The following is a 26,670-nucleotide window of genomic DNA, read 5'->3' as shown; positions in this document are numbered from 1 at the left end:
GATAATGACGTGGCAAAAAAGCTGAGTTGTTTGATGGTGCAATGCAGCTACGAAACTCACTTTGCTGCTAGTTTCAGCAGGGTGCTGGGACGAATCGCACGCCGAAGGGTCCGCATGGAGCACCCGCTGCAGATCTAGCACCTATAAGCCACAGATTGACACCAAAAGACATCACATTCAGCTACAAAACATTTCGTTTCAAAGAAAAAATGCCGAACAAAACAAAAATGACTCGTTTGACGCGGGGTTAGCAGGTTTGGATGTACGATGCGTGTTATTATAAAACGATTAAATGGCTGACAGGCAGTAAGTATGAACACTTACCACTAGTATAGTGATTCTTGGCTACTCACATTACGTTCTAAGAAGTTAAGTGTTTGTGAAGAGATACAACACTTACCGCATCCTAAAATGCAAACAACACCGTCATGCGGTATTACAACATTCAGCAAACCTCATACAGTTTATAATAATATAACGAGACAAAGCGTTAGATGCTGGGGCGGGTAACGTACAATCGCATGCAAATGTTTTGAGCCTATGGGCGGATCATTTTTGCCGGTCGTCACCGAAGAAGGCGGTACAAATCGTCCAACGGCAGAATTAGTTTTAATTTTATAAATACCCTATCTAAAATGTTCAGAATATAACGAGTCTATACTTGTGATTTACCATTCCATTTATATTTTTTGGATTTGTTTGTACATACAGGGTGACTCAAAAAAAATAATGACTGAGTAAATTTATTTTATTGAAGAAATCAAGAATTGCAAAACTGAATACTTTGAAATCTTGTCAATTAGTTGGAACCTGAGCCCAATTTTTTTTGCAATATCTGTGATGTGCTATTAGTTTCCGTAACCTATAAAATTAGAAAAAAAAAAACCTATTCTGCTCTAATAAAATCGAGAATATGCGCAAAATCACACTAATATTAGGTCTAATTGTGCCAACCATAGTTATAAAATTCACATTAAATTAAGTCACGGACATTTTTTGAAGTGTACTACATTTCAAAAAACAAAAAAAATGTTCAGTTTATAAACTTCATAATTTTGGTTTAAAGTTTATCAATCATGGTCGACGCTTTATTTTATCCGTTTCATTTGTTATCCTTTACTGCTGTCTCTCTTGGGTCGAGGTGTAACACCTGTCAATTTTGAAATGGAACGAAAGTCGAAGAATACTTTCAAAGCCACGATCAAAATGTATTTGCTTATCTTCGCCAAAAAATGCATGACGTCATCGTAAAATTTGATATGAAGAGTCTATACCTGTGATTTATCATTGCAGTAATATTTTTTAGATTTACTTATACAGGCTGTCTCAAAAAAAGATCACTTCGATTTTCGATTTTTCGTTTTTTCGACCAACAGTTTCATCGAATTAGATTTTTCAGTTTCCATTTTTCTATCAACTTTTCGATTTTTTTACTTTCCCATTTTCTGATTTTTCAAATTTGCGGTATTTTGAATTTTCGAGTTTTCGGTTTTTCCGTTTTTCGATTTGTTGATTTTTCTGTTGGTCAGTTTTTAGACTTTGCTGCAATTTTTTGCATTTTTCGATTATATTTTGTTTTCTGATTTTTTTGATTTTTGAATTTTCGATTTTATGTTTTTAATTCTTCGATTTCCGATTTTTCAATTTTACGGTTTTTTAATTCTTCTATTCTCGATTTTTCGATTTTCCATTAATCATTAAATTATTCGATTTTTCGGTTTTTTTATTTTTCGACCTTCGATTTTTCAATTTTCGAGTATTCGATTTTCCATTTTCTGATTTTACGATTTTCCGATTTTCGTTTTTCCGATTTTGTGGTTTTTCGATTTTTCTGTTTGTTTCAGTTTTTATGGTTCTGCGATTTGTTTTATTTTTCCATTTTTCGATTATTTTACTTTCCGATAGTTTGATTTTTGAATTTTCGGTTTTTTCATTTTTCGAGTCTCGATATTTCGATTTTCGATTTTTCAGATTTGTGGATTTGTGTCCGTTTTTTCGATTTTTAGAATATTGATTAATCGAATTTTCGATTTTTGAGCATTTCGATTTTTCCATTTTTAGATATTTTTCGATTTTTTTTAATTTTTCGATTTTTCTGTTCGTCAGTTTTAGACTTTGCAATTTTTACTTTTCCACTTTTCTATTATTATAGTTTCGGATTATTGGATTTTTGAATTTTCGTTTTTTTTTCATTTTTCGATTTCCGATTTTTTAATTTCTCGATTTTTCGGTTTTTTAATTTGTCGATTCTCGATATTTCGATTTTCCAATCTCCGATTTTTCAATTTCCAGTTTTCGATTTTTCTGTTCGTCACTTTTTAGGCTTTGAAATTTGTTTACTTTTCGATTTTTGAATTGTCGACTTTTAGAGTTTTCAATATTATGAATTTTCAATTTTCTGTTTTCCTATTTTTCGATTTTTGAATTTTCCATTTTTCGGTTTTTTTATTTTTCGACCTTCGATTTTTCAATTTTCGAGTATTCGATTTTCCATTTTCTGATTTTACGATTTTTCGATTTGCGATTTTTCGATTTTCGTTTTTCCGATTTTGTGGTTTTTGAATTTTTCTGTTTGTTTCAGTTTTTATGGTTCTGCGATTTGTTTTATTTTTCCATTTTTCGATTTGGGATTTTTTAAATTTTCGATTTTTTCATTTTTCGAGTCACGATATTTCGATTTTCGATTTTTCAGATTTGTGGATTTGTGTCCGTTTTTTCGATTTTTAGAATATTGATTAATCGAATGATCGATTTTTGAGCATTTCGATTTTTCCATTTTTAGATATTTTTCGATTTTTCTGTTCGTCAGTTTTAGACTTTGCAATTTTTACTTTTCCACTTTTCTATTATTTTAGTTTCGGATTACTCGATTTTTGAATTTTCGTCTTTTTTTTTCATTTTTCGATTTCCGATTTTTTAATTTTTAGATTTTTCGGTTTTTTAATTTGTCGATTCTCGATATTTCGATTTTCCAATTTCCAGTTTTCGATTTTCCACTTTATGATTTTACGAGTTTTCGATTTTTCTGTTCGTCACTTTTTAGGCTTTGAAATTTGTTTACTTTTCGATTTTTGAATTGTCGACTTTTAGAGTTTTCAATATTATGAATTTTCGAATTTTCTGTTTTCCTATTTTTCGATTTTTGAATTTTCCATTTTTCGGTTTTTTGATTTTTCAATTCTCGGTTTTTCAATCTTGCAAATTTTCGATTTTTCAGATTTGTAAATTTCCGGTTTTTCCATCGACCTACGTATTAGATTCATTGAATTTTCGATTTTCGGTTTTTCCATTTTTAGATTTTTGATTTTTTAGTTTTGTATTTTCAGATTTTCTGCTTTTCGCATATCTGATTCATCAAATTTTCGATTTTTCGATATTTGATTTTCGAATTTTCGATTGTTCAGTTTTCCATTCTTCAGCTTTTAGACTTCAATTTTTTTACTTTTCGATTTTCCGAATTTTCGAGCTTCAATTTTCAGATTTTTGATTTTTCGATTTTCCTTTTTAAATCTTCGAACTTTTCGGTTCTGATTTTTCGAATTTTTGATTTTTAATTTTTCCATTCTTTGGTTTTTAGACTTCAATTTTCTTTCTTTTAAATTTTTCGATATTCTATTTTCCGCTTTTCAGAATTTTCGATTTTCAGTTTTCAGACTTTCGACTATCAGAATTTTGGATATTTCGGTTTTATGATTTTTCGATTTTTAGAAAATTTGAGTAGTCGAATTTTCGATTTTTCAATTCATCGATTTTTCTATGTTCAATTTTTCAATTTAAGTTTTGCGATTTTCAATTTGTCCATTGTCGATTTTTAGAATTTTCGGTTTTTCAGTTTTTCCATTCTCACCTTTTAGACTTCAGTTTTGTTTCTTTCCGATTTTTTGGTTTTCGATTTTCCAATTTTCAGAATTTCCAAGTTTCTTTATTCAGATTTTCGATTTTCCACTTTTGCGATTTTAGATTTTTCGAATTTTTGTTTATCCAATTTTTTGCCTTTTCGATTTTTCTGTTCGTTTCAGTTTTTAGGCTTTGCAATTTTTTCTACTTTGTATATTTTGATTATTTTATTTTCCGATTTTTTTAAATTTTTGTTTTTGATTTTTTTAATTTTCAGTATTACAAATTTTTGACTTTTCGATTTTTTGGTTTTTCCGTTTTTCAATTTTCGATTTTTTGGTTATCCATTTTTAGATTTTCGATTTTTACGATTCGTATTTTTCGATTTTCTGTTTTTTGCATTAGTGAATTTCAGTGTTTCCGATTTTCGATTTGCCGCATATTTGCTTAATCAAATTTTCGAAAAAGTTACCATGCTTACAAAAACTTTAAAAGATCTACAATATTTCAAAGTATTCAGTTTTGCTATTCTTGATTTCTTCAATAAAACAAATTGACTCAGTCATTAACTTTTTTGAGACACCCTGTATAACCAAATCTAAAAAAATATTAATGCAGTGATAAATCACAAGTATAAAAACTCATCATATTTTATACATTTAAGATAGGATAAAAATTAGCTTTTGGAAAAGTTGCCTAAAAATCCACAAAAAATTCTCAGAAATTGATTTCGACGAGCTGAATAGAAAATTACAGTGTGACAAAAATTTTCTAAATATTCAGTTCCAAAAGCGAATTTTTAAAAAAATTCCAAAATTGACAAATCTTTTTCTGGCGATTTGGAAAAAACGGTAGGAATTTCCAGACTGAAGCCCAAATTAACTTCTGGACGTCGAAATCAACAAAAGATTTCTTTAGGTAATTTTCACAAATGTTCTGGAAAATGTAAAAATTTCATGTGTCGAAAAAATGAGTTTTTGGAAAAGTTGGCTTAAACCCACACAAATTTTCAGACATGAATTTCGACGAGCTGAATCGAAAAATACAGCGTGTTGATGACTAAACATTCGATTCTAAATTCAAATTTTTAAAAATTTCCAATATTGGCAAATTTTGTTCTGGCGATTCTGGAAAAATGGTATGAATTTTCAAAGATTTGTTACCGAAATTAACTGAAGAATTAATTAAATGAACAAAACAATTTGTTTAGGTAATTTTCAAAAATGTTCGGAAAAATGTCAAATTTCATATGTCGAAAAAATGAGCTTTTGGAAAAGTAGCGTAAAAGTCCAGAGAAAATTCTGGTAGATAACCTCTACGAGTTGAATCGAAAAAGGCAGCATATTAATGATCTCGGACCAATATTTTTGAACATTCGGTTTCGAAGTCAAATTTTTTAAATTTTCCAAAAATTGACAATTTTTGTTTTGGCGATTCCGGAAAAATTGTGGCAATTTTCAAAGACTTGAAGCCAAAAATAAGTTCTGGACGTTGAACCAACAAAACAATTTCCTTAGGTAATTTTCAAAATGCTCGGGAAAATATCAACAATTTCATATGTCGAAATCAGGAACTTTTGGAAAAGTTGCTTAAAAATTAAAAAAAAATTCTGGGAGATAATTTCTACGAGTTGAATCGAAAAAGACAGCGTATTAATGACCCCGGACCAACGTTTTCTAAACATTCGGTTTCAAAGTCCATTTTTTTAAATTTTCAAAAATTGGCAAATTTTGTTTTGGCGATTCTGGAAAAATTGTAGCCATTTTCAAAGACTTACAGTCGAAAATAACTTCTGGACGTCGAAATCAAGAAAAGAATTTCCTCAGGTAATTTTAAAAATGCTTCAGAATTTTCGATTTTCAGTTTTCAGACTTTCGACCATTAGAATTTTGGATATTTCGGTTTTATGATTTTTCGATTTTTAGAAAATTTAAGTAGTCGAATTTTCGATTTTTCTATGTTCAATTTTTCAATTTAAATTTTGCGATTTTCAATTTGTCCATTGTCGATTTTTAGAATTTTCGGTTTTTCAATTTTTCCATTCTCACCTTTTAGACTTCAATTTTGTTTCTTTCCGATTTTTTGGTTTTCGATTTTCCAATTTTCAGAATTTCCAAGTTTCTTTATTCAGATTTTCGATTTCCCACTTTTGCGATTTTAGATTTTTCGAATTTTTTGCTTTTTCGATTTTTCTGTTCGTTTCAGTTTTTAGGCTTTGCAATTTTTTCTACTTCATATATTTTGATTATTTTAATTTCCGATTTTTTTTAATTTTTGTTTTTGATTTTTTTAATTTTCAGTATTACAAATTTTTGACTTTTGAGGTTTGTGAATTTCCACTTTTCGATCGACCTCGGTATTTGATTAACTGAATTTTCGATTTTTTGGTTATCCATTTTTAGATTTTCGATTTTTACGATTTGTATTTTTCGATTTTCTGTTTTTTGCATTAGTGAATTTCAGTTTTTCCGATTTTCGATTTGCCGCATATTTGATTAATCAAATTTTCGAAAAAGTTACCATGCTTACAAAAACTTTAAAACATCCACAGTATTTCAAAGTATTCAGTTTTGATATTCTTGATTTCTTCAATAAAACAAATTGACTCAGTCATTAACTTTTTTGAGACACCCTGTATAACCAAATCTAAAAAAATATTAATGCAGTGATAAATCACAAGTATAAAAACTCATCATATTTTATACATTTAAGATAGGATTTATTCTGCAAAATTTTGAGGTGACGTCATAAATTTTTTAGAGGGGATAAGCAAATATATTTAATAAAAAATGTATCATGTCTATCATGACTTTAAAACATCTGCAAGATTTTAAAGTATTCGATTTTGCAATTTCAAAATTAAATTGCAAAATATTGTTTTATAATTTTGATTTTTTTTCCAAAAATCTGGACGTTTCGGATAAAAATTCAACACGGAGGCAAAAACGATCCGCCCATAGGCTCAAAACATTTGCGTGCGATTGTACTAGGTTTACATTCAACGCTACAGTGCCAGACACAAGCGCGCTAAATCGCTATAAGTCAGTCGACACAGTTCGGCCAGGTGGAATTTCGCGCCTTTTCGACAACCGGCGCCACCTGTCGACAACCGCGACAAGCGGCGCCATCTGTCGCAATTCCAGATGCCGAACCCCGACGACGCTTTTAATCATCGCATTAAAAATTAAAAACTTAAAAAACTACACGAAATATCAAGAGCTAAGGTCGCCACGTCAGCCTAACGAGTTATACTAAAACTCTATTTGTGTACAAACAATTTCGTCAATATTACAACGAGAGAGAAACGTTATGGCGGCCGCTTTCCAATACACAATCAATTATTAACGAAAAAATGCAGCCCCCAGCTATATTATTTCCATCAAATTTGATGTATATTAGGTCAAACTCCTATTCAGACTTCCAACTCGGATCAATATGCTCGCTTTGAGCTCGCACAATCGGAATAATTTCCAGCTGATGCAAATATATTAACTAGTTGCTGCAAATTCTGCTGGCGGCATTCAGGATGTCGCACACTCTAAGTAAACGACGTAAACGACGTAAACGACGTGTGCGACGCCCCACTTAACAAACGGTGTCGTTAGAGTAACATTAACCATAGTGCTATGTGCAAAAACAAACACACATAAATCCTGACGTGAGAAAAGTTGACCGCAAAGGAAAATCAACCTTAATCACGACGAGCTAATGCAACAATGTGCCAAAAAGCATTTCATGTCTCACTGAACCGAAATTCTCCAATAAATCGCATTCCTCTTGCGGTCCTATAAATCTCTAACTTATTTAATTAGAACTAAACTTGTGCAGTATATCGTTCAATAGTTGTAATGCAGTGTGTTATTTAATGCAAAAACGGTTCCAGTGCGAGAGTGCGGCTGTAACGGTTAGAGGAATATTTTGCATATGAAAGTGAAAACAACTGTGCAGAGGTGCTTAAAAATTAATAATAAATAAGTGCGTTGCATTTATCTCTACGTTACTAGTTATGGTTATAGAACCGAGTTTCTCCGCGGACATGACGCTGAAAACTTACGTCGACGACCGGATGACACCAAAATCAAAACGGCGCTAATTTTTTCAACCACGCGCCGATTGGTCACATTTTTTTCCCAAGCCATCAACCCAACACATGCGGCGTACTCGCTACCAGACAGAGACAGCGAAAGCGCGGAACGCAAAATTACGTATACTTATGCAAAAAAAAAAAAAAGAAAAAAATGGAAACCCGCTTCTGCTTCAACACCAGCAGCCGCGCATTACCTTTCTTTCCAGCCGGAGCCGATCAATCAAGCCTAATTATAATTAATCATATTCATAACCGGCGAAAAAAACCCACCTCGACTAATTAATTTGTAATCGTTCCGATTACACGGAGTCCGGTTTGCGCCATGTCCGCCGAGAGTCGCCACCAGGGGCCGTATTCGGGCCGGACTTACCTTCCTGGCGTTGGTGGACTTGAGGTCGGGCTGGAGGGCCATGTTGGAGAAGGGCACTTCCATGGAGTACTTGATCGAGTGGAGGAGCTGGACCACCACGTTCGAGACGTTCTTGAAGCTGAGCTTGCGCCTCTGAGCCGCACCAAGGGCAGACCGGACCTGCAGCGTGTTGAACAAGAGTGGCTGGAAGAGATCCACCGGAAGGGCCGGAAGGGCAGGTTAGTCACAAGGGTTAGAGACAAGCGCGGTCTAACTACGGGGGCGAAACTACGTCGGATGTCCGCTAACTACGCTACTGCGGGGCTGTTAAATTGCGACGGGCAATTTGCGGTGAGGGGTTCAAATGAGCTATTATGCCAGGGGGTGATTAGGAAGTCGGGAGAAGAAGTCGAAAGATCGTCGCCGGAGGACTTGTTTGATCCACAGACCAGAGCGCACTCAGGGTAATATCGACTCTAAGCCATTTATCTATAAGCCGTTTTGAACATCTTAATAATTTAATACGTAATGTTCCCGAATAACGACATTTCCATTTCAAATTGTATAATCAAATGGTAAAATGCTCATTTTATCTTCTCATCACCACCAGCAATAAAATGACGTAATCTCCAAATTTTACAATAACTAGTTGATGTAATTTAAATTATATATCCTCCGTTTATGATTTCTGAATAAGTGGTGAGTTTATTTTTGGAAAAATAATCAACATTTTCCAATTTATTTTTATTTTTCGATTTCTCAATTTTCCGATGTTTCAGTGATACGATTTCTCAATTTTTGTCCTCTTCAATTTTACGATTTTTAAATATTTAGATTTTTCAACTTTTCAAATTTTGACGTTTCTAAATTTTCAGTTTTCCGATTTCTGAAGTCATCTTTTTTTATTTTCCCATTTCTCGACTTCCCAAAGTTTTGATTTTTCACATTTCTCAATTTTCCAATTTTTTAATTTCTCAATTTTTTGGATATTTCTTCCAATTTTGGGATTTTTTGATTTCTCGATTTTTTACTTTTTGGATATTCAAATTTTCGTTAAACTTTGGGTTTTTCAATTTTTCGATGTTTTAATTTTTCAATTTTTAAAATTCTAGGTTTTTGCATTTCTCAATTTTTCAATTTTTAACTTTTCTTCTGGGCTTTCGACTCCTCGATTTCTCGATCCTCTGATTTTTTAATTTTTGGGATCTCTCAGTTTTTCGACTTTTTACTTTTGGGCCTTTCAGTCTTTCGATTTTCCAATTTTTCGATGTTTCTATTTTCCAGTTATTCGATTTTTGAATTTTTTTAATTCTGGAGTTCCAATTTTCCGATTTCTTAGTTTTTGGATTTTTAAATTTTAGATTTTCGAGTTTTATTTTTTGAATTTTTGATGTTTGGATTTCGCAATTTTTCAATTTTGTGATATTTTGATTGTTCACTTCTTTAATAAATATTTCTATTTTTTAATTTTTCAAATTTTGACGTTGCTAAATTTTCAGTTTTCCGATTTGTCAATTAATCAATTTTTGATTTTCCCATTTCTCGACTTCTCCAAGATTCGATTTTTCAGTTCTTCAATTTTCCGATTTTTCGACTTTGCTTTTTTGATTTCTCAATTTTTGGATATTTTCTTCAGTTTTCGGATTTTTCAATATTTCGTTTCTTCGACTTTTCGACTTTTGGATTTTTGCACTACTGGATTTTTTGATCTCTCGATTTTTTACTTTTTGGATTTTTAATTTTTCGTTAAACTTTACAATTTTCAAATTTTCGAATGTTTTATACTTGGATTCCTCAATTTTTCAATTTTTCTATATTTAAATTTTTAAATTCTACGAAATTTTAATAAGTTTTTCAATTTTTAATTTTTGTTCTCAATTTTTAGATGTTTCGATTATCCACTTATCCGATTTTTAAATAAATAAATTTTGCGATATTTTAATTGTTCAACTTTTTAAAGTTCAGATTTTTCAATTTCTCAATTTTTTTTATTTTTCAATTCTTCAATATTTCTATTGTGAGTTTTCCGATTTCTCAATTAAACTATTTTTGATTTTCCCATTTCTCGAGTCTCAAAGTTTCGATTTTTCAGTTCTTTAATTCTTAGATTTTTCGTTTTTTCGACTTTGCTTTTTTGATTTTTTGATTTCTCAATTTTCCAGTTTTTAAATTTCTCAATTTCGGGATATTTCTCTCCGTTTAGGGATTTTTCAATCTCTCGATTTTTTAAGCTTACGATTTTTCGACTTTGCTTTTTTAGTTTTTCGATTTCCCAATTTTCCAATTTTTTAATTTCTCAATTTTTTGGATATTTCTTTCAGTTTTCAACTTTTCCGATTTTCCAATTTTAAGATGTTTTCGATTCTCCAGTTATACGATTTTTCAGTTTTAAATTTTAGATTTTTTGAATTTTTATTTTTCAGTTCTTCAATATTTCTATTTTTCAATTTTTCAAATTTTGACGTCGCTAAATTGTCAGTTTGCCGATTTTTCAGTTCTTTAATTCTTCGATTTTTCGACTTTGCCTTTTTGGTTTTTAGATTTCTCAATTTTCCAGTTTTTTAATTTCTTAATTTTTGGAAATTTCTTTCCGTTTTGGGATTTTTCAATATTTCGATTCTTCGACTTTTCGATTTTTTGACTTCTCGATTTTTTGATTTTTTATTTTCTGGATTTTCAGTTTTTCGTTTTTTGGACTTTCGATTTTTCAAATTTTCGATTGTTTTATATTTCGATTTCTCAATTTTTCAGTTCTTCAAAATTTTAATTTTTCAATTTTCTGAAGTCTTAAATTTTTGATTTTTCAATTGTTTGAGATCTCTATTAATCGATGTTTCGATTGTTCAATCTCTGGATTTATGAATTTTTCCAATTCTAACTTTTCGATTTTTCGATTTCTCGATTTCTCGATCTTCTGATTTTTAAAATTCTCAAATTTTGATATTTCTAAATTTTCAGTTTTCCGATTTCTGAAATGATCTTTTTTTATTTTCCCATTTCTCGACTTTCCAAAGTTTTGATTTTTCAGTTCTTTAATTCTTGAATTTTTCCATTTTTCAGGTTTTTGATTTTTCAATCTCTCGATTTTTTAAGCTTACGATTTTTCGACTTTGCCTTTTTAGTTTTTCGATTTCTCAATTTTCCAATTTTTTAATTTCTCAATTTTTTGGATATTTCTTTGAGTTTTGGCATTTTTAGTTTTTCGATTTTTCGACTTTTCGATTTTTGCACTTATTTTTCGACTGTTTTATATAATTCTTCTATATTTAAATTTTCCAATTTTCCGAATTTTTAAATTTTCGGTTTTCCAATTTTATGATTTTTCCATTTATCGAACTCAGATGTTTCGATTGTTCAATTTCTCGATTCATCAGTTTTTCAATTTTTAATTTTTCTTCTCAATTTTTCACTCCTCGATTTCTCGATCGTCTGATTTTTCGATGTTACGATTTTTTATTTTTGGGCTTTTCAATTTTGCGATTTTCCAATTCTAAGATGTTTTCGATTCTCCAGTTACCTGATTTTTCAGTTTTAAATACATAAATTTTGCGAATTTTTTTTAATTGTTCAATGTTTTAAATTTTAGATTTTTCGATTTCTCGAATTTTTTGTGTTTCAGTTCTTCAATATTCCAATTTTTCAATTTTTGACGTTGCTAAATTGTCAGTTTTCCGAATTCTCAATTAGTCTATTTTTGATTTTCCCATTTCTCGACTTCTCAAAGTTTCGATTTTTCAGTTCTTTAATTTCTCAATTTTTGGATATTTCTTTCCGTTTTGGCATTTTTCAATATTTCGATTCTTCGACTTTTCGACTTTTCCATTGTTTTATATTTCGATTTCTCGAGTTTTCAGTTCTTCTATATTTTAATTTTTCAATTTTCCGAAGTCTTAAATTTTCGATTTTTCGATTTTGGCCTATTTCGGTTTCTCAATTTTTCGAGTCCTCGATTTCTCGATTTTTTGATTTTTTGAAATCTCGATGTCTCGACTTCAGTTTTTCGATACTTTAATTTTTCTGATATATATTTTTCAATTTTTCTATATTTCACTTTGCGATTTTTTAGTATTTTGATTTTTCGAGTTCTGGATTTCTAGGTTTCTCGACTTTTTACTTTTTGAATTTTCAATTTTTCGTTTTTTAAACTTTAGATTTTTCAATTTTTCAATTATTATTGGAATTTTTTAATTTTCGATTTTCCAATATTTTTAAATTAATTTTTCGATTTTCCAATTTTTCCATCTTTCGATTTTTCAATTATCAAATTTTCCATTTTTTAATTTTGCCATCTTGGTTTTTCGATTTTTAAAATTTTTCAACTTTTCGATTTTTGGATTTCCCGGTGTTTTTTGATTTTTCAGTTCTTCAATATTTATATTTCCCATTTTTTAAAAATTTTGACGTTGCTAAATGGTCAGTTTTCCGTTTTCTCCATTAATCTATTTTTGATTTTCCCATTTCTAAACTTCTCAAAGTTTCGATTTTCCAGTTCTTTAATTCTTCGATTTTTCGGCTTTGCTTTTTTGGTTTTTCGATTTATCAATTTTCCAGTTTTTTAATTTCTCAATTTCTCGATAATTCTCTCCGTTTTGGGATTTTTCAATATTTCGATTCTTCAATTTTTCGACTTCTGGATTTTTCGATTTTTTATTTTCTGGATTTTCAGTTTTTCATTCTTTAAACGTTAGATTTTTCAAATTTTCGATTGTTTTATGCGTCGATTTCTCAATTTTTCAATTCTTCGATATTTTAATTTTTCAATTTTTAAAATTCTACAGTTTTCAGTTCTTCTATATTTTAATTTTTCAATTTTCCGAAGTCTTAAATTTCCGATATTTCTTTCGGTTTCTCAATTTTTCGACTTCTCGACTTTTCGAGTCCTCGATCTTTTGATTTTTCGATTTCAAATGTCTCAGTTTCAGTTTTTCAATACCTCAATTTTTCTTCTATTTTTCAATTTTTCGATATTTCACTTTGCGATTTTTTAGTATTTCGACTTTTCGAGTTCTGGATTTCTTGGTTTTTCGACTTTTTACTTTTTGAATTTTCAATTTTTCGTTTTTTAAACTCTAGATTTTTCAATTTTTCGACTGTTTTATAGGTACTTCGATTTTTTAATTTTTCAATTATTATCGGAATTTTTTAATTTTCGATTTTCCAATATTTTTAATTAATTTTTCCATGTTTCGATTTTTCAATTATCCAATTGTTCAAATTCTCGTTTTTTTTTAAATTGTAGATTTTTCAATATGTCTATTTTTCAATTTTTCGATTTTAAGAATTTTTCGAAATTTCGATTTCTAGATTTCCCGGCTTTTTAAGTTTTCGATTTCTCAATTTTTTCAAGGTTATCAATTTTAGGAACTTTTTAATTACCGATTTTTAAAATTTTTCGATTTTTCAAATTTTTGATTCTTCGATAATTCAATTTTTCGGTTTATGGATCTTAGTTAAACAAAAAAATAGTTGCATGTCAAAATCGAGTGATATTATGTTTGTAAATAAAACATCTAAACAATAACTATTTCCCGCAGAAATTCTGAGCGCTTAGAGTCGACATTCGCCTGAGCGCGTTCCGGTCTGTGGATCAAACCAGTCCTCAGGCGACGAGTTTGATGTGGAGTGACTTTCGTGGGGAAACTTGTCTTTAACAGCCCTACTAGCACGCACTCCCCAAGCCCGCTTGCAGCCTACTCTACCACTCTACAACTCGATCGGGAGAGGGTACAATTTAGGGGTCCCACCTGAGCTTTTAGTGTCGAAACACACAATAAAACACAACGAATTAGATTTCCTTGGACATCCGACGGCGAAAGCGAATAATTAAAATTTCATTAGATAATTGAATTCGTAGCAGGACGAAAGCGTCCCGGAAAATTCGTTTAATCATATTTCGCAAAGAGATTAATAAAACTGCAAAAAAACTGAGCTGCCGTAATTCTCCAATCCCTACGTACTAATGGAATTTCCAATTAAACGCTTCCTCGAGGAAATTACACACATATTAAGTAAAACTCTGTTAACACGAAAAACAACCCACACTTTGGAAAAACGTGTCGTAAATATGTGTAAGAAAACTGGGAACAGGAAAAGTGCATCGACCGTGCATAGACAATGGACACATCGAAAACAGAGGAGCATAAATGTGGAAATTCTGGCAAATACAACGCCGCTCTCGGTTTTATTCAAAAGTTCAAACGGGCTTTGTATTTGCGACAGATACGGTGGATAATTAACAAAATAAAGTACGAGGCGCGAATAATCAAAAATAAGTGAAATGTCATACTTCCCTCACACTACAAAGAATGCAATCTCCACTCATAGAAATGGCGAAAGAAAAAAACTACTCGAGAGTATTTTCTTTGTTGCGAGAAATCAAAGGCGAAACGGCTCTGAAATGGCGCTCGCGATGCCCGAGATTGAACGCCGGCGAACTAAATTGCCCTCGAGGCACCACTACATTGTTTCCGCATATACGTACAATCGCACGCAAATGTTTTGAGCCTATGGGCGGATCATTTTTGCCGGTCGTCACCGAAGGAGGCGGTCCAAATCGTCCAAGGGCAGAATTTGTAGGTACAAACTACAACGAAATTTACGTGTTGACCAAATTCTTACCCTGAATTAGTTTTAATTTTATAAATACCCTATCTAAAATGTTCAGAATATGATGAGTCTAATTGCAAAACTGAATACTTTGAATTCTTGTCAATTAGTTAGAAAAAAAAATTGTCCTACTCTAATAACATCGAGAATATGCTCAAAATCACACTAATATTCTGTATTATTAAAGTAAGTCACGGACATTTTTTGAAGTGTACTACATTTCAAAAAGCAAAAAAAATGTTCAGTTTATAAACTTCTTAATTTTGGTTAAAAGTTTCTCAATCATATTTGACGCTTTATTTTATCCGTTCCATTTGTTATCCTTTACTGCGGTCTCTCTTGGCTCGAGGTTTAACACCGGACCGAACGTTCTTCGATAGGATAATTTATTACTTCCGACATCTTTTCGGTGACAAATTTAATCTTTGGATACTTCAGCGTAATTGGTGAACTCGTTGTGAACACTGAAATATACAAAGAGTAAATTTTGAAATGGAACGAAAGTCGAAGAATACTTTCAAAGCCACGATCAAAATGTATTTGCTTATCTTCGCCAAAAAATGCATGACGTCATCGTTAAATTTGATATGATGAGTCTATACCTGTGATTTATCATTGCAGTAATATTTTTTAGATTTACTTATACAACCTGTCTCAAAAAAAGGTCACTTCGATTATCGATTTTGCGTTTTTTCGACCAACAGTTTCATCGAATTAGATTTTTCAGTTTCCATTTTTCTATCAACTTTTCGATTTTATTACTTTCTAATTTTCTGATTTTTCAAATTTGCGGTATTTTGATTTTTCGAGTTTTCAGTTTTTTCGTTTTTCTTTCGATTTTTTAATTTTTCGTTTTTTTGATTTTTCGATGTTTTGATTTTTTAATTTGCCATTCTTTCAATTTTCGATTTTTCGTCTTTCCATTTTTAGATTTTTTGATTTTTCTGTTCGTCAGTTTTTAGACTTTGCAATTTTTTTGCATTTTTCGATTGTATTTTACTTTCCGATTTTTTTGATTTTTGAATTCTCGATTTTACGTTTTTAATTCTTCGATTTCGGATTTTTCAATTTTCCGGTTTTTTAATTCTTCTATTCTCGATTTTTCGATTTTCCATTAATCATTAAATTTTTCGATTTTTCGGTTTTTTTTATTTTTCGACCTTCGATTTTTCAATTTTCGAGTATTCGATTTTCCATTTTCTGATTTTACGATTTTTCGATTTGCGATTTTTCGATTTTCCTTTTTCCGATTTTGTGGTTTTTCGATTTTTCTGTTTGTTTCAGTTTTTATGGTTCTGCGATTTGTTGTATTTTTCCATTTTTCGATTATTTTACTTTCCGATAGTTTGATTTTTGAATTTTTGGTTTTTTCATTTTTCGATTTCGGATTTTTCAATTTTTCGGTTTTTTAATTTTTCGAGTCTCGATATTTCGATTTTCGATTTTTCAGATTTGTGAATTTGTGTCCGTTTTTTAGATTTTTAGAATATTGATTCATCGAATTTTCGATTTTTGAGCATTTCGATTTTTCCATTTTTAGATATTTTTCGATTTTTTTTAATTTTTCGATTTTTCTGTTCGTCAGTTTTAGACTTTGCAATTTTTACTTTTCCACTTTTCTATTATTTTAGTTTCGGATTATTCGATTTTTGAATTTTCGTTTTTTCTCATTTTTCGATTTCCGATTTTTTAATTTTTCGATTTTTCGGTTTTTTAATTTGTCGATTCTCGATATTTCGATTTTCGATTTTCCAATCTCCGATTTTTCAATTTCCAGTTTTCGATTTTCCACTTTATGATTTTACGAGTTTTCGATTTTTCTGTTCGTCACTTTTTAAGCTTTGAAATTTGTTTACTTTTCGATTTTTGAATTGTCGACTTTTAGAGTTTTCAATATATGAATTTTCGAATTTTCTGTTTTCCTATTTTTCGATTTTTGAATTTTCCATTTTTCGGTTTTTTGATGTTTCAATTTTCAGGTTTTCAATCTTGCAAATTTCCGATTTTTCAGATTTGTGAATTTCCGGTTTTTCAATCGACCTACGTATTATATTCATTGAATTTTCGATTTTCGGTTTTTCCATTTTTAGATTTTCGATTTTTCAGTTTTGTATTTTCAGATTTTCTGTTTTTCGCATATCTGATTCATCAAATTTTCGATTTTTCGATATTTGATTTTCGAATTTTCGATTGTTCAGTTTTCCCATTCTTCAGCTTTTAGACTTCAATTTTTTTACTTTTCGATTTTCCAAATTTTCGAGTTTCAATTTTCAGATTTTTGATTTTTTGTTTTGCGATTTTGGTTTTTTGGTTTTTTGGTTTTTCGATTTCTCAATTTTCCAGTTTTTTAATTTCTCAATTTTTGTCTTAAATTCTTGATTTTTCAATTGTTTGAGATCTCGATTTATCGAGATTCGGTTTCTCAATTTTTTGACTTCTCGACTTTTCGACTCATCGATTTCTCGATCTTTGATTTTTCGAATGTTTTGATTTTTTAATTTGCCATTCTTTCAATTTTCGATTTTTCGTCTTTCCATTTTTAGATTTTTTGATTTTTCTGTTCGTCAGTTTTTAGACTTTGCAATTTTTTTGCATTTTTCGATTATATTTTACTTTCAGATTTTTTTGATTTTTGAATTCTCGATTTTACGTTTTTAATTCTTCGATTTCCGATTTTTCAATTTTCCGGTTTTTTAATTCTTCTATTCTCGATTTTTCGATTTTCCATTAATCATAAAATTTTTCGATTTTCGTTTTTCCGCTTTTGTGGTTTTTGGATTTTTCTGTTTGTTTCAGTTTTTATGGTTCTGCAATTTGCAGCTTTTAGATTTAAATTTTGTGATTTTTCGATTTCCCACTTTTCGATTTTATGATTTTTCTTCGATCGTCGTTTTTTCGATTTTCATTTTTTCGATTTTTTGATTGTTCAATTTTGCAATTTTTTTACTTTTCGCTTTTTCGAGTATTTGTTTCATTGAATTTTCGAGTTTTCGATTTTCGATTTTTCGGTTTTTCCATTTTCCGATTTTCGATTTTTCGATTTTCCATGTTTAGATATTTTTCGAGTTTTTTTTATTTTTCGATTGTTCTGTTCGTCAGTTTTGAGACTTTGCAATTTTTACTTTTCCACTTTTCTATAATTTTAGTTTCGGATTATTCGATTTTTGAATTTTTGTTTTTTTTTCATTTTTCGATTTCCGATTTTTTAATTTTTCGGTTTTTTAATTTGTCGATTCTCGATATTCCGATTTTCGATTTTCCAATCTTCGATTTTTCGACTTTTTTTTCCAGTTTTTTGATTTTTGAATTGTCGACTTTTAGAGTTTTCAATATTATGAATTTTCGAATTTTCGGTTTTCCTATTTTTCGATTTTTGATTTTTCCATTTTTCGGTTTTTTGATTTTTCAATTCTCGGTTTTTCAATCTTGCAAAATTTTCGATTTTTCAGATTTGTGAATTTCCAATTTTTCGATCGACCTACGTATTAGATTCATTGAATTTTCGATTTTCGGTTTTTCCAATTTTAGATTTTTGATTTTCCAGTTTTGTATTTTCAGATTTTCTATCTGATTTATCAAATTTTCGATTTTTCGGCTTTTCGATTTTTCGATATTTGATTTTCGAATTTTCGGTTGTTCAGTTTTCCATTTTTCAGCTTTTAGACTTCAATTTTTTTACTTTTCGATTTTCCAAATTTTGGAGTTTCAATTTTCAGATTTTTGATTTTTCGATTTTCTTTTTAAATCTTTGAATTTTTCGGTTTTGATTTTTCGAATTTTTGATTTTTAATTTTTCCATTCTTCGGTTTTTAGACTTCAATTGTCTTTCTTTTAAATTTGTCGATATTCTATTTTCCGCTTTTCAGAATTTTCAATTTTCAGTTTTCAGACTTTCGATGATTAGAATTTTGGATTTTTCAGTTTTATGATTTTTCGATTTTTAGAAAATTTGAGTAGTCGAATTTTCGATTTTTCAATTCATCGATTTTTCCATGTTCAATTTTTCAATTAAAATTTTGCGATTTTCAATTTGTCCATTGTCGATTTTTAGAATTTTCGGTTTTTCAATTTTTCAATTCTCAACTGTTAAGACTTCAATTTTTTGGTTTTCGATCTTCCAATTTTCAGAATTTCCAAGTTTCTTTATTCAGATTTTCGATTTTCCACTTTTTCGATTTTTCTGTTCGTTTCAGTTTTTAGGCTTTGCAATTTTTGTACCTTTATATATTTTGATTATTTTAATTTCCGATTTTTTTATTTTTGTTTTTTTTATTTTCCATATTACAAATTTTTGACTTTTCGATTTTTTGGTTTTCCCGCTTTTCAATTTTCGTTTTTGAGGTTTGTGAATTTCCACTTTTCGATCGACCAAGGTATTTGATTCATTGAATTTTCGATTTTTTGATTAGCCATTTTTAGATTTTCGATTTTTACGATTTGTATTTTTCGATTTTCTGTTTTTTGCATTAGTGAATTTCAGTTTTTCCCATTTTCGATTTGCCGCATATTTGATCAATCAAATTTTCGAAAAAGTTACCATGCTTACAAAAACTTCGAAACATCTACAATATTTCAAAGTATTCGGTTTTGCTATTCTTGATTTCTTCAATAAAATAAATTGAATCAGTCATTAACTTTTTTGAGACACCCTATATAACCAAATCTAAAAAATATTAATGCAGGGATAAATCACAAGTATAAAACTCATCATATTTTATACATTTAAGATAGGATTTATTCTGCAAAATTTTGAGGTGACGTCATAATTTTTTTAGAGGGGATAAGCAAATATATTTTAATTAAAAATGTATCATGTTTATCATGATTTTAAAACATCTGCAAGATTTCAAAGTATTCGATTTTGCAAATTCAAAATTAAATTGCAAAATATTGTTTTATAATTTTGATTTTTTTTCCAAAAATCTGGACGTTTCGGATAAAAACTCAACACGGAGTCATAAACTACATGTGTAGGACTATGTTACTGTATACAATTTAAAACCCATTTACTATGCATAAATTTGAAGTGACGTCATCACATTATTGGTGGGGATGATTAGACAAATTTAATAATTTTGCGACATTTATGAAAAAAATATCAGTTAACAAAAATGGCACGTTTTTATTATTAGTCCGTCCCGTTATTGTCAATAAAATTTTATAGGGTAAAATGTGAATTTCGTTGTAGTTTGAGCCTACCTACAAATTCTGCCCTTGAAGGATTTGGACCGCCTTCGGTGAGGGCAGGCAAAAACGATCCGCCCATAGGCTCAAAACATTTGCGTGCGATTGTACAAACGCGTGTATATGGACGTGCGATTACCGCGCGGACGCACCAATGTATGAACAATGTAACTCGTTTTTTTAATTTCTGTCAATCGATACGTCTCGGTTGATTCAAGAAGCCCGCTAATGCACAATTTCCTCTCTCCGCCGAAACTAATTAAATAATTGAATCGACTCCAGTTCGCCCGTCACAAAGTGCATCCAGTATCAGTTTCAGGTATGTTATTAATTTCCGGCGTTTCAACATGAGTGACGCGAAAACTGCGGTTTTTGACTCGACTTCATTGAAACAACGATGTGCAAATATAGACATGAGTAATGAAGTTGTTACCCACGCGAGCTTTTTACGTTCATTAGATAAACAACGGCGGTACTTAATTGTGATTTCTCGTCTTCATTATTTATCCTACTCACATACATATACGTTAGATGATTTACCGCGCTCGCTTGTTGCTCGTGCGGCAAACTCCATCCATCATCGCCTAAGATTCTCCGCGTCACAAAAACTAACTCGAAGAGATTAATCAGACTGATAGTCCAAACCGGTTGTCGATATCTCGCGCCATTCCAGAGCGGTCCGCAAAAGATACGATACGATCATTCGGATGCAGAAGAATACATCCGCGACGGTCGTTTTGAGAAGTGACAAGTACCTTTCTCCTGCGAGCCGGTGGCACGATGAAATACGTCGTGACGCAGTGGTCCCTCAGGTACTGATTGCGCGTGGCGCCGTTACCTGGTTCCACTTCGTATTCGCCCCCTAGGTAATCCAGAGTCGCTTGGGTGATATGCACTCTCCTGAAAAAGAACACGTGCGTAACAAGTCCATTACTCACGGGGCGTGAGTAACGGGCGCATTATACAACGCCGCGTCGAGCGGACGCCTCTTATGGCATCAATAACTTAATAAAGCACGGATTCGTCCTTGTGTCCGTATTCGCGCTAATTGCGGCAATTGAAACGAGCAAAGGTTATAAATTATTTATCCACGGGTGAAGCTGTTGCACTTTCCTTCGGCGTTTATCTAACTGGTACGGAATCTGTGAGTCATTCGTAACTAGAAAGCTAGAGCGCTCCCTTTTTCGAACTAGAATTTAAACGAAAATCATAACCAAGCTGGAACGACTGTTCGTAATAAAGTTATTCGAATTATGTGGGTAAACGGGAAAATCGCACAAAGTGAATCCGGGTGTATGAATTAAGCCGACTCTAGATACAATACTAGTTTCACATGGGGGCGAAAGTCCTTCGTGTGAATTTGTCAAATACCCACATCCATTATACAACCCTAAAAGAGAATTGAAATATCTTCTGGAACAACGGTTCAGCGGTTGATATCTCAATTACTGAAATTGCCGCCCGGAGATAGAAAGGGGTGGAATAGAATTAATTTGGCAAAGTAATGAATACATATGTTAACCCGCGCAATTATTCAACAGTCGGAATTTAGTTTATCGGAAAGTGGATGCTGTGCACGTGTGACAATCGCGCGCTGTGCGCATGTCACCATTGGAAACAAATACAATATCACAACATCGATTTATTTATTATCCACCCCACAAAAACTGCCATCACTCCTCGACGAACAAAAGCAGAAACATCCCTCAAGAATCGCTCCAGAAATTGGTTTAATTTATATTTCGGACACCAGCAGAAAAGCCGCTTAATCATGAAAAATGTTTCTCGACGCTGGAGAACTCGTTTGATTCGCAGACCAGAGCGCACTCAGGCCAATATAGACTCTAAGCGATTTATTTAGAAGCCGTTTCAACCATCTGGTCGCACTTTACAACGTATAATGTTCCCGAATGACAAAATTTATATTTCAAATGGTAAAACGCTCATTTTGTCTTCTCACCATGAAATGACGTAATCTCCAAATTTTAGAATAACTAGTTGATGTAATTTAAATTTTATATCGTCCGTTTATTCGGATGTTTCGATTAGTCAGTTTTTCAAATTTTGACGTTTCTAAATTTCCAGTTTTCCGATTTCTGGAGTAATCTTTTTTTATTTTCCCATTTCTCGACTTCCCAAAGTTTTAATTTTTCAATGTTTCGATTTTTTAACCTTACCATTTTCCGACTTTACTTTTTTTAGTTTTCCGATTTCTCAATTTTCCAATTTTTTAATTTCTCAATTTTTTGGATATTTCTTTCAGTTTTCAGTTTTTCCGATTTTCCAATTTTAAGATGTTTTCGGTTCTCCAGCTATCCGATTTTTCAGTTTGAAATAAATACATTTTGCGATATTTTAATTGTTAAATGTTTTAAATTTAAAATTTTTCGATTTCTCAATTTCCCAGTTTTTTAATTTCTCAATTTTTGGATATTTCTTTCCGTTTTGGGATTTTTCAATATTTCGATTCTTCGACTTTTCGATTTTTTGACTTCTGGATTTTTCGATTTTTTATTTTCTGGATTTTTATTTTTCGTTTTTTAGATTTTAGATTTTTAAAATTTTCGATTGTTTTATATTTAGATTTCTCAATTTGTCAGTTCTTCTATATTTTTGACTCCTCGATTTCTCGACCTTTTGATTTTTCGAATTCTCGATGTCTCAATTTCAGTTTTTCGGTGCTTTAATTTTTCTTCTTTTTTTCAATTCTTCGATTTTTCGATTTCTCAATTTTCCAGTTGTTTAATTTCTGAATTTTTGGATATTTCTTTCCGTTTTGGCATTTTTCAATATTTCGATTCTTCGACTTTTCGACTTCTGGATTTTTCGATTTTTTATTTTCTGGATTTTCAGTTTTTCGTTTTTTAAACTTTAGATTTTTCAAATTTTCGATTGTTTTATATTTCTTATATTTCGATTTCTCATATTCTAATTTTTTAATTTTTAAAATTCTAGATTTTTCGATTTCTCGAGTTTTCAATTCTTCTATATGTTAATTTTTCAATTTTCCGAAATATTAAATTTTCGATTTTGGCCTATTTCGCTTTCTCAATTTTTCGACTTCTCGACTCCTTGATTTGTCGATTTTTTGAATTTTCGAATTCTCGATGTCTCAATTTCAGTTTTTCAAAACTTTAATTTTTCTCTATATATTTTTCAATTTTTCAACATTTTAGTATTTTGACTTTTCAATTTTTCGTTTTTTAAACTTTTTCAATTTTTCGACTGTTTTATAGGTACATTACTTCGATTTTCTATTTTTTTAAATTAATTTTTCGATTTTCCAATTTTCCATGTTTCGATTTTTCAATTATTGGATTGGTCAATTTCTTGATTTTTTTAAATTTTAGATTTTTCAATATGTCAATTTTTCAATTTTTTGATTTTTTTAATTTTGCCATCTGGGTTTTTCGGTTTCTCAATTTTTCAACTTCTCGACTTTTCGACTCCTCGATTTCTCGATATTTTGATTTTTCAACTTTTCAAATTTTGACGTTTCTAAATTTTCAATTTTCCAATTTCTGAAGTAATCTTTTTTTATTTTCCCATTTCTCGACTTCCCAAAGTTTTTTGATTTTTCACTTCTTTAATTCTTCAATTTTTCGATTTTCTAGGTTTTTGATTTTTCAATCTCTCGCTTTTTTATGCTTAGGATTTTTCGACTTTGTTTTTTTAGATTTTGGATTTCTCAATTTTCCATTTTTTTAATTTCTCAATTTTTTGAATATTTCTTTCAGTTGTGGCATTTTTAATATCATGTTTCGATTTTTGCACTCCGGGATTTTTTGATTTCTCGATTTTTTACTTTTTGGATTTTCAATTTTTCGTTCAACTTTGGAATTTGCAATTTCTCGATTGTGTCATACTTCGATCCCCCAATTTTTAAATTCTTCTATATTTAAATTTTTCAATTTTGCGAATTTTTAACCGTCAGATTTTCCAATTTTTCTTTTTTAAAATTTTTCGATGTTTCAATTTTGTGATTTCTCGATCGCCTGATTTTTCAAATTCTGGATCTTTCGATTTTTATTTTTAGGTTTTCCAATTTTCGATTTTCCAATTTTTAGATGTTTTCGATTCTCCAGTTATCCGATTTTTCAGTTTATCGATTTTTAAATAAATAAATTTTGCGATATTTTAATTGTTCAATGTTTTAAATTTTAGATTTTTCAGTTCTTGAATATTTCTAGTTTTCAATTTTTCAAATTTTGACGTTGCCAAATAGTCAGTTTTCCGATTTCTTAAGTAATCTTTTTTTATTTTCCCATTTCTCGCCTTCCCAAAGTTTTGATTTTTCACTTCTTTAATTCTTCAATTTTTCGATTTTTTAAGCTTACGATTTTTCGACTTTGCTCTTTTATTTTTCAATTTTTTGGATTTTTCTACCAGTTTTGGGCATTTTTAATATTTCGATTTTTCGACTCCTGGAATTTTTGGTTTCTCGATTTTTTACTTTTTGGATTTACAATTTTTCATTCAACTTTAGAATTTTCAATTTTTCGACTGTTTTATACTTCGTTCCGTCAATTTTTCAATTCTTCGGTATTTAAATTCTTCAATTCTTCTGTGTTTAAATTTTTCAATTTTCAGAATTTTTAAATTTTCGATTTTCCAATTTTTCTTTTTAAGAATTTTCGATTTTTCAATTTTGTGATATCTCAATTCATCAGTTTTTCAATTTTTAACTTTTCTTCTCGATTTTCCACTCCTCGATTTCTCGATCGACTGATTTTTCGATTCTCCAGTTATCCGATCTTTCAGTTTATCGATTTTTAAATAAATAAATTTTGCGATATTTTAATTGTTCAATGTTTTAAATTTTAGATTTTTCGATTTCTCGATTTTTTGATTTTTCAGTTCTTCAAATTTTGACGTTGGTAAATTGCCACTTTTCCGATTTCTCAAATAATCTATTTTTGATTTTCCCATTTATAGAATTCTCAAAGTTTCGATTCTTTAATTCTTCGATTTTTCGACTTTGCTTTTACGGTTTTTCGATCTCTCAGTTTTTCAGTTTTTTAATTTTCCAATTTTTGGATATTTCTTTCCGTTTTGGGATTTTTCAATATTTCGACACTTCGACTTATTTCCCAAAGTTTTGATTTTTCAATCTTTCGATTTTTTATGCTTACGACTTTTCGACTTGGCTTTTTTAGTTTTTCGATTTCTCAATTTTCCAATTTTTGAACTTCTCAATTTTTTGGATATTTCTTTCAGTTTTGGCATTTTTAATATTTCGATTTTTCGACTTTTCGATTTTTGCACTCCTGGATTTTTTGATTTCCGGATTTTTTACTTTTTGGATTTTCAATTTTTCGTTCAACTTTAGAATTTTCAATTTTTCGACTGTTTTATACTTCAATCCCCCAATTTTTTAATTTTTCTAGATTAAAATTTTTCAATTTTCCGAATTTTTAAACGTTAGATTTTCCAATTTTTCTTTTTTAGGATTTTTCGATATTTCAATTTTGTGATTTCTCGATTTCTCGATCGTCTGATTTTACGATTTCTAGAAGTTTCGATTTTTATTTTTAGGCTTTCAATTTTTCGATTTTTCAATTTTTAGATGTTTTCGATTCTCCAGTTATCCGATTTTCAGTTTATCGTTTTTTAAATAAATAAATTTTGCGATATTTTAATTGTTCAATGTTTTAAATTTTAGATTTTTCGATTTCTCGATTTTTCGATTTTTCAATTCTTCAATATTTCTATTTTTCAATTTTTCAAATTTTGACGTTGCTAAATGGTCAGTTTTCCGATTTCTCAACTAATCTATTTTTGATTTTCCCATTTCTCGACTTCTCAGAATTTCGATTTTTCAGTTCTTTAATTCTTCGATTTTTCGTTTTGTCGACTTTGGGTTTTTGGTTTTTCGATTTCTCAATTTTCCAGTTTTTTAATTTCTCAATTTTCCAGTTTTTTAATTTCTCAATTTCTGGATATTTCTCTCCGTTTTGGGATTTTTCAATATTTCGATTCTTCGATTTTTCGACTTCTGGATTTTCTAATTTTTTATTTTCTGGATTTTCAGTTTTTGGTTTCTTAAACTTTAGATTTTTCAAATTTTCGATTGTTTTATACTTCGATTTCCCAATTTTTCAATTCTTCGATATTTTAATTTTTCAATTTTTAAAATTCTAGATTTTTCTTTCTCGAGTTTTCAGTTCTTCTATATTTTAATTTTTCAATTTTCCGAAGTCTTAAATTTTTGATATTTATTTCGGTTTCTCAATTTTTCGACTTCTTGACTTTTCGACTCCTCGATTTCTCGATCTTTTGATTTTTCGAATTCTCGATGTCTCAATTTCAGACTTTGCTTTTTGGTTTTTCGATTTCTGAATTTCCCAATTCTTTGATTTCATAATTTATGGATATTTCTCTCCGTTTTGGGATTTTTCAATATTTCGATTCTTTGACTTTTCGACTTCTGGATTTTTCGATTTTTTACTTTCTGGATTTTCAGTTTTTCGTTTTTTAAACTTTAGATTTTTCAAATTTTCGATTCTTCGATATTTTAATTTTTTAATTTTTAAAATTCTAGATTTTTCAATTTCTCGAGTTTTCAGTTCTTTTATTTTAATTTTTCAATTTTCCGAAGTCTTAAATT

At 30.1% G+C, this 26,670-nt stretch overlaps 1 protein-coding gene across 9 annotated transcripts in view; it reads right to left on the bottom strand.

Annotated features, from left to right (window-relative positions):
- Window positions 1-26,670, bottom strand: part of LOC135136381 (Ca(2+)/calmodulin-responsive adenylate cyclase) — a 182,977-nt gene that overhangs the window by 27,478 nt on the left and 128,829 nt on the right. For 5 of the 9 annotated variants that reach the window (XM_064065627.1, XM_064065619.1, XM_064065620.1 and 2 more), the window contains exons 7-9: window positions 20,819-20,963; window positions 8,295-8,477; window positions 61-141 (exon numbers count right to left, since the gene is read on the bottom strand). In XM_064065627.1, the coding sequence (XP_063921697.1) occupies window positions 61-141; window positions 8,295-8,477; window positions 20,819-20,963 (409 nt within the window). The remainder of the gene's footprint in view (window positions 1-60; window positions 142-8,294; window positions 8,478-20,818; window positions 20,964-26,670) is intronic. The other 4 variants (XM_064065625.1, XM_064065626.1, XM_064065622.1 and 1 more) reach the window with 3 other exon arrangements.

This window comes from Zophobas morio, unplaced genomic scaffold (assembly GCF_036711695.1).
Source record: "Zophobas morio isolate AGI-343-1 ecotype UQ-CSIRO unplaced genomic scaffold, CSIRO_AGI_Zmor_V1 ptg000026l, whole genome shotgun sequence".
Taxonomy (NCBI): Eukaryota; Metazoa; Arthropoda; class Insecta; order Coleoptera; family Tenebrionidae; genus Zophobas; species Zophobas morio.
This window is presented reverse-complemented; position numbering and strand designations above follow the sequence as displayed.